The sequence below is a fragment of the Drosophila tropicalis genome, unplaced genomic scaffold (genome assembly GCF_018151085.1).
Source record: "Drosophila tropicalis isolate 14030-0801.00 unplaced genomic scaffold, ASM1815108v1 contig_593, whole genome shotgun sequence".
Lineage (NCBI taxonomy): Eukaryota > Metazoa > Arthropoda > Insecta > Diptera > Drosophilidae > Drosophila > Drosophila tropicalis.
This window is the reverse complement of record NW_027173070.1, coordinates 21,606,613-21,615,887: the sequence shown is the minus strand read 5'-3', so window position 1 is coordinate 21,615,887 and position 9,275 is coordinate 21,606,613. Positions and strand designations below refer to the sequence as shown.

The 9,275-nt window shown below is 32.9% G+C and overlaps 1 protein-coding gene across 6 annotated transcripts in view; it reads right to left on the bottom strand.

The window, feature by feature from the left end:
• Window positions 1-5,402: 5,402 nt before the first annotated feature.
• tou (toutatis) overlaps window positions 5,403-9,275 on the bottom strand; it is a 52,192-nt gene continuing 48,319 nt past the window's right edge. For all 6 annotated transcript variants that reach the window (XM_068290181.1, XM_068290187.1, XM_068290186.1 and 3 more), the window contains one exon: window positions 5,403-9,219. In XM_068290181.1, the coding sequence (XP_068146282.1) occupies window positions 9,063-9,219 (157 nt within the window). In that variant the 3' untranslated portion in view covers window positions 5,403-9,062. The remainder of the gene's footprint in view (window positions 9,220-9,275) is intronic.

Genomic DNA, 9,275 nt, shown 5'->3' with positions numbered 1-9,275 from the left:
CCGGATCTTGATCACCAACTATATAGGGGAGAGTGGGGCTAATCGGCCAACAGCACAATCAGAAAAGTGATGTGTCCTATATTTAGATTATAAACTTAGACGTATCCTATTCGTAGTATCGAAAATATTTTGGATTTTGTAATTTTTTAAAAACGTTTCAAAAACATTGATTAAATTTGTAATTTGGATCCATGTTTACTAAAATAGGTTACGAAATGTATTAACTTATGGTTTGTAATTCGTTTATTTCAATTAATTAACACAATTTTTAAATCACACACCTCTGATCATTAATATATGTACGCTTTCTATGAAATGTAAGTCTAAAGGTAAGTAAGTTTGTTTTACACCATTTATTATTATCCTTGAAAAATTAGCTTTGTCCTGAATACTTAAAAAAAAAGTTTAGGGGACTTCTCTATACCTTCTACATGGCCGAACTGCATGTACTGCCTCCGCTCCAGAGCCTTCGGTGGCATCGGAAATCATCCGGAATCAACTCAACCTTTTGAAAGCAGCATCTGACTTTTGCCACGACGCGTCTTAATGGAATATCAGTGCTTACCAATTGGAGAGCTATCCGGAGAAGCCAGGAATGTAAAAACAAGAAGTACAAAAGATTCAGATACACTAATACATTAAAAACTTCTCGTGTTGGACAAAAAGAAGACCTTTTTAATATGCTGGACCCACTTATTGCATCACTGAAAAAACATGTTTGGAAATATTTTCGGACTTTGGTCTTGAATATTACAGCACCACGAACACCCAGCACTCTTGGCAAACATTCATTTGAAGCTTGAGGTATTCTTTAGAATAAACTTTTTACATTTTTTAAATCGCTTTATCGGTTTAGAAGCTATGACTGTGCGTCGCCTCTCTCGAGTGTGGATAAGGTGAAGTAAATAGGCCTTACCCTTGATAGGCGTTTAGCCTGAAGAGCTCACATGATGGTCAAGAAAAGTCAGCTAGACTTAAAATTGTTCAGGATACAGTGCTTACTCGGCAGGATATTGCTGCTCTACAAGGCCAATTTAAAGCCAGTATAGACTTAAGGCATACAGCTTTGGGACACAGAGTCTAGCTCAAACATTGAAATTCTGCAGCGATTCCAGAACAAGAATTGTCGATTGGCGTAACTCAGTCATCCACAGAGACCTTAACATTAAGTGCGAGATTCGGAAGTATGGCATTGGGTACCTCTTCAGGCTAAAAGCTGCTGGTTCCTTATAAACATATTTACAAAATTTTCAAGTTAATCAATTTGGCCAATAGTTTAAATATGAATTAATCCAAACCGACGAAGATCTTCAGGTGTTTTCCCATTGAAAGTTATCTCAACATCTGGACTGACCCCAAGCAGCATTCATGATGATGACCACAAGATAAGCTAGCTCCAAAGGGCTGGACGCCCTTTAAAAACGAACGCACGCCATTTACCGTTTGCTTATAATTTGCCAACAACCTGATGCTTGGTTCGGTTGGTTTGCTTTGTCAGCCTATAATCAAATTTCAATGAACAAGCTGACCGACCAACCGACCGAACTGCAACTGGCCAATTACAAGAGTCAAAACACACACACACACACAAATACACACAAATGGAGGGAAGATGCATTTTGTTTGGTTTTGAAAGCGCATCAAAAACTCACCGCAACTGTCTGGCATGGCAGAGATCAAAGGGAAACCTTCAATCAGTCAGTCAGTCACTCGACTGATTCAAATTATTATGGCCAGTAAACTGAAACTAAAAACTGAAACTCAAAGCTTAGTAGCATTTTCCCAAGCCATAAAAGTTGTTATTGTTTTTTATGGCTATCCACACACAGAATAAAATTATAAAAATCAATCAAATTTGCCAAATATAAATCATTTTCAAACGCTGACAGATTGGCCAGAAATGGTTTATGGCCAAGTTGGGAATTTCTTTGAAACTCTTTTTCATTTCTTAGGTGTTAATATTGTACCCTTTTCTGGGTTTCTTTTGTTATCATTTCGGGTAATATTTTGTGCTATAATCCATAGCAATCAACCGTTAAAAAAGCCGACAAAACTGCGCATTAAGACCACCAAATCTTAAGTCCATCTACCGATCTGATACGATACGTTACGTTTCCCTTTGCTCTTCCTACCCACCAATTGCCATTGACAGTTTTTGGAAGTTTCGAAACTGGAAACGCTTTAAAAATCCCTGATTTATGTAATTATTCGGGGCGACAAGAATTTCGTGAGCAAGTAGTAAGGAAGGCATTAAAGAAAAACTTTAAATTGTCTGGACAATGCAACGACTACTCGTATACCCTGTGGGAAGTAGATCTAAGCGGTGAATATTTCAGTTTAGAAGGTGTTAGAGCGAAATATTTATGATTTAGGTAGCTAATATTTTGCTCTAACTGAAATATTTACCCCTTAGATCTACTTCCTACAGGGTACAAGCCCATCTGTATATCCCAATGTGTTGCCTGTTGAATATGTTGCCATCCTGATATGTTGTTGGTTAGAAAAGTTGCAAACATGTTCCTTGCTTTATGTGTGAAAGAGCTACATTTCCATTTCCATTTTCCTAACGGAATTCTTCGGAAGAAAAGTTGAATCTTGAACTTAGTGTTGGAAAAGGTTTTGTAAGAAAGGTCAATCAATTTCTATTTAAATTTAACATCATTATATCAATTCTTTTAAAAATGCTTTTTTTTCCCAGCAGCCTTCGTCAAATTTCAAAAATCTTTTCAGTTAACTGAAAGAATGAATATTTACTTTGTCTTTCGTTGAAAGGAAGATAATTAAACTCTAAATTTTGGCTTAAAGCAGACTAAATATCTTTTTAAGACTTATCCAAATCTTATAAAGTTTGCCTAAGAAAGTTACCTAAAAAAAAAGTAATGCCTTTGAAGTTAAAAGTGAAGGAAAGAGATGCCTTTTTCTGAACAATTTCAAATTAAATACATTTATAAAACTGAGGTAATAGTTTAAATAACTGATAATGCAGTTCGAAAATTGAGAAAACGTATCTATTATTTCAAAGGATTAAGCAAAAGAGTTTGAGAGGTGAGTGAAAGAGTGGATAAAGTTCTCGGATTGTTGTGGACAATTCGCAAATAATTGTTTATTATTAAGTACCCTTAATGGTACCAGTAGTTGACATCAGCAGTTTCTTTACTAATTCTTTGTGAATTTGTAGCTGAAGATCACTAACCAATGCCAAAATTTGATCTGCGACAATTACAATTAAGAAGAGTCACGTTAAAGATCAAGACGATCAGAACTTTTGACAGAGGTCATAGGCGGTTCTAGGGCTGTAATTTGCCCCTTAGAGTATGCAATTTGCAATATGATATTCATTGTTTTGCAATTTTAAAAGACTCTATCAACAATGTTTGCTTTGAAGATTCTTATTTAGGCTCAGTACATTCAAAAAGTTCTTTGAATGCATCACAAGAAGCAATCCTGGGCTGCTTATTGCATACTTCAAGGGGCACATTGCCCCCATTTTACAGTGGTATCAGTTAAGGTAGCAAGAGCTTCATTCGATAACTTACAAAACGATACTAATCAAAGGCATATCAAACACTTATTTTCCTCAACTTCTAAATCCTAATAACTCCTGTAACTTAAGGATTCTGTCGCCTTATTGCCCTTGCTGTTGCAATAGTCAAGTGTTCAATATTTTGGAGTAACTGCAATCTCCTTTGCAATAATAACACAAACTCATTTAAATATAACGATTATGTCAATGGCTTTTTAGCCATCAATGGTTTCTTGTCAATCGAAAAGGCGTAGGGTTATTAGGTATAATATCGATACATGATCCATAAAAAAGAAGAAGCCTTTAAAATTTGTAAGTCATACATTAAAGTTGCCTGCGAATTGCTCATTTGTTTCCTGTAAGAAACATTCATAAACCTTTAGCACAACAAACATGTTTACTTGTTGCTGGTGTTGCTAGCCAACTATGTTGCAGGGTTCTAATGTTGCTGTCTCTAAGTGTTGCTAAGAGATATGTTGCCGACATTTATGTTGATGGTAGTTCATGTTGCTAAACGTTGGGCATACAAAATGCATTTGTTGCTATTCATTGATAGATAATATAATAAAATCCAATGAAATGTGCCAAATTTTTTTTAAATCAAACCACAGCTAATCCTTTTATCTGAAATTTTTCTTGAGAAAACTAATTAAAACTTATACATATATACATAGATGCTAAAAGTGCCCCTTGTTGATTGGCGACGAAAACTATCTAATTTTTATACCATTTTAATGAAGAATATGTCATTCAACGGGTAATTCAATACACTTTCTTTCGTCGTTCAAGGAAAAAGGACTTTAGTTTAAATTACTATCGCAAAATGGCCTCGCCCCAAAGGACCAAAAAACAACATACAAAATTGAATGTTGGGGCTAAATTAAAAGAAGGTTATGGAGTTTATGGTTTTATTTTACAACTTCTTTAAAGAGTTTATACTTTCTTCTGTAATTTTAAAGATTTTTTAGCATCCGTTGAAAAAAAGTAGAAATCTAAGATGTTCCTATTGACAGTTTATCATCTGAATGCAATTACCAACAAATTACATGAAAAATTAAGAGCCGAGAAAATCAAAACAAAAGTAAGAAAATATGAAGTCATAGTTTCGTGACCAGCACTGTAGTTTAAAGAGTTCAAATTAAGTCACATTTGACTAAAGATGTTTGAGAATATTTCAACTCACACATGATTGTGCAAACAGAATATACTCCAATACCATAGGATTCACAGGGTGAGCAAACAAAAAAGGGGATCCAGTCTTAAGACCACTCCAGCACTCCAGCCCAGAGCCACGACCAACTGAGGCAACAGCAACATTATCAAAACATCATGGAAGATGACCAAATTAACTGCAGCCAAACGAAGGCCAGCCAGCCAGCCAGACATAGATGGCGACGACTCCCCAGCATCCAGTAAAGTCTTTTTGGGCTACCTGCCAGGTAAGTTGGTCTTTTGGCTGTTTGGTTGGTTGCTTGGCGAGGCAATAAAATTCCCTTCATCGAAATTAAGAACGAAACGAAAGAACACAGAAAAAAAAAAAAAAGAAATGTATTGAAAACTTTGAATGCAGTTTTTCGTTTTGGAGATGGAGAACTAATTTAGCGGCTATGCAATGAAACGAGTTTCTGAGAATGAGGAGAAGGAGGAGGAGAAGGCAAGGGTCTGGCCATCTTCTATATCTTACTCTACCTTTACCCCTGCCCCCTTGCATATATATGCATAAATGCATATAAATATCATACCAAAAATGGAGAAGACACCATCGCCAATTGCTTTTGGGGTCTGAGAGGTTTGGGGACCATTATTAATTAAGACACAAAATGCCAGCCAAATTGTTTTTTGGTTTACCGTTAATGAAATTGAAAACTCTTTTGTACAGTTGGATGTTTTTATATACTTTTACTTATATTTTTGTTTTTCTGTTTTGTGCATTTGTGCACAAAATGTCGAAACTTATTTTTCTTGTTTTTTATTTAGCCTTTAATTAAATGGCGATTTTTGACGCCCTTCATCAACATTTATATCATCATCATTATCATCTGTCACAATCTGTTCATTTACGAGGATTATGCTGGATTATGTTTCTATATAATATATACGTATATATATATTAATGTATATGGTAATTGTTTTTAGTTTAGATTTCTTTTTCTGTTTTCTTTAATTTAAAATATTCCTTTAAAAATTAAAATATATATATGTATGTATGTATGTGTATATATATATAAATATTTATATATATAATTTATTTATCACCAAAAGAAACAACACACATGCAATTTTGTTTAGTTATTGTATTCACTTCATTATGATTGGAGAGCGGTCGATTGGTTTTTGTGTTTTGAAGAGAAAAATCAGAGTCCATAATTTATCATATGTATATATATATCTTAGTTCTTCTCATAAGCAATTCTTTTTCAATATATAATATTTATAGTAAATTTTAAGTACTTTTTTTGTTTGGTTTTTTAAAGTGACACAACTGTATGAATGCCAATAACATGCTGAACCATTTTGATATGGGCAAAAGTTGGGTCTAAATAAGTCATGTGTGTGTGTGTGGGTGTGGGTGTGTGACAAGTGAGGGGGGGCTGGTTCTATGGCATCTTTATCTTTTTTGTATATTTCGGTTTTTATATACAATTCAGTTAACTGTTTTGTATTTACACAAGCATTTCTTTTCCTATTTCAAATGAAAACTTAGTACACATTTTTTAACACATTTATCTCACTTTATACAAACTAGAATGACTGCGACTAAATATATAAATAATAATATCTCATTCAATTTCTTTAGTTAATCAAAGTGCCTTCATTTCTACTAGCGTTTACTTTGTCTTTTGTGATATCTGATCTGTAGGTAGTTCGATTTAGCTGAGGTTTCTTTCTACGTCTAGACAGAGGTCTACTCTTTGTCCTGACTCCGGTTTGTTTATCAGTTGTATGATTTTATATCCTTGCAGCTAAATAATACCAAAAATATATGATGTATTTATTTCGGATTTAAAACTTTTCAAACAAAAGTCAATAACTTGGTTTTTTCTTAGCATTAGTATTAGATTATTGATTTTTCGGTATCGCGGTGGACTTCAAATATATAAACATATTAAACTTTAAATGGAATCGAAATGTAATCATTACTTCTAAAATTGCTTAAGTTTCTAGAAGTCGTTTAAATCTTGAAAAGTTAAAGTTCATTAGTTAAATGTTCCTTTGTATTGAATATTTAAATACAGACAGTAATTACGCAATATTAATGATAATTAACCCCCTAAAGTATACCATAGCCAAATGTTCTTCTTGTAATCCTTTTTAATAGACAATTTCCTAGCCACAGAAAATTCTAAAAACACTTTAAAAATTGATGTTTTGATTGCCCATTGCATATCTGAAGCCAACCGATTTATAAAAAAAAATTTATGGAAAATATTCAATTTTTTACTTATTTCTTATTTAATGTTTAGCTTTGGAATTGGGAACAGTTTAAAGAACCTTTTTAAAATTTTATTCTTTCGACCAAGAACAATCTAATAAACAAACATCAAGGTTAAAAATGTATCCCTAAATATTGTTAAGTGTCCACAGTGAAATCTAGTAGAGTGAAAACTCATCTTAAAGGATTTGCTGAACGAAAGAATCAAACAATTTCTCAAAGTCTTCTAAAATTCTTAATGAATTCCTAATCATCATTCACTTTATGTAGCCGAACTTCTTTAAATTCTCTTAAGTTTGTATAATTAATAAGCCCTTCCGAAAAGGATAGATAAAACTCGAAACTCCATAGTTATGCTTAAGTAAATCTCGTGAAATCAGACAAATCTATAAATTGAGGAAAGGGTTTTATTTATCTAACTGCAAGAATATATTAAGTTTCGATCGAAACGAAACATTTCATGCTACCACTGATAATTCTGATTTATATCCTGTTTTAAACGGCGACGGCAGCGGCGGTGGCTATGGCGACATTATGTTCTATTATTTTTCAATTTGTTCAACATTTTTGTTATCGATTTCATTCAATTATTGTTCAGCACTGCAAATGAGTTTATTCATTTAAGGTTTTTGTTTTTTTGTTTTAAAATGGTTTTTTGTTTTATTATTATTATGTAAATATTTCGTTTCGTTTGAGTTTTCCTCTGGCATATATACTTAACATTTTTAACATCTCTGTGTGTGGGTGTATGTGTGTGTGTGTGGGTGTGAGAATTGTTGATGACTGACTCAAAAAGGTTTCTTTGCATGATTTTTTTAATACTGTTTAATTTTATTTTGAATTTAGCTTGTGCTTGTTTAGTTGCGTTTTCTTTTAAACTTTTGATTCGATTAAAAATGCCAAACTACGTTTTTTTTTTTTTTTTATCCATTTTTTTTCTTTTTTTGTTTTGCAAAAATGTACACACAGTTAAATAATTTAATACATTTAATAATATATTTTTGTTTCTTTTTTGTTTTTGTTTTCGTTTTGCTTCATTTACAAAATGTTACGTGTTGGTTGGTTGTTGAGTATATTGTTTAGGTATATATATAATATATATATAGACTAATACGCACTATTATTATGTAAATACAAAAAATTATCGCATTTTTATTTGCTGCTTTTTTCATTTTTGTTTGTTATTGTTTCTTCTGTTTTTTTTTTTTTTTAATATATAAGTACAAAATACAATTTTAAACTTAAAATGAGCGTTTTGTGGATGTGTTAAATGTTTAAATTAGACAAAAAAAAAAATTGTAGCAGCTTTTGTGCACAAATACTGTTTAAATAAAAAGCAGGCGAAGGGAAAACGTTAAACAATCATTTTTAGAGGATTTTCAGAGGATGAAAGTAAACATTTTTTGTACGTAAATCGTTTGTTTTTAAAAGTTTTACAGTTCTGTTTGTTTGTTTGAATACAATTATTAAAAAATATGTTTGTTTTATACTGCTGCCGCTTTTAGTTGCTACTAAAACTAAACAAAATACATTGATCTGGGTAAAAAAATACATATTAAGTGGTTTTTTTTATATATTTGTTCGCTTTCATGCTTCTCACTTTGCTTTCGACTGAACGTAGGACGTTGAATACTCTCTCGTGTGATTTATGTATAAATACAATCCATATGTATATATTAATATATATCTATATATATATGTAGGTTTACTGCGTGTGGTGTTGTTGTTGTTGTTGTGTGGGTGTGTTTTTTTTATATATAGTAAATGTTTAGGCATAACTAAGTTGTAGATAATAATACAGTGACTACAGCTAATACATATGCTTATCCTCCAATCTATATTTTTTCCATTTCCTTTTGCTTATATACAAATTCTGTGTGCTTTTTGCTTATCATTTCTTCGTTTTCTTCATCTTTTTACTAATTTCTACCAAAATTGTGCAGTTGTTTCTGTGGCGGCTGTTTCTGTTGCGGCTTCTTGTCCTGCTGTTTCGGCCACTGCTGCTACCAGTCCCACCAATTCCACGCCTGCTGGTGTCATTACTGATGGCTCATCTAGTCCTTGGCCCTGTGCTTGAGCTTGATCTTGTGCTTGTGGCATGGGGTATCAGGAGTGCTTATCGGTTAGTTCACCCCAGCGAGATTCAAAGAATTTTCGCATGCCATGGCCCGCCTTGCCAACGGGAGAATCATCCTCATTGAACATTTCGCAATTGTCGAAAATTTGTCGTACATCAACGCAAAAGTCTTCGCGGGTTTTGTAGCTAAAAGGAAACTTGGCATTAAATGGGTTTTCTTTTGCAGGTTTAATTTTGTCGTA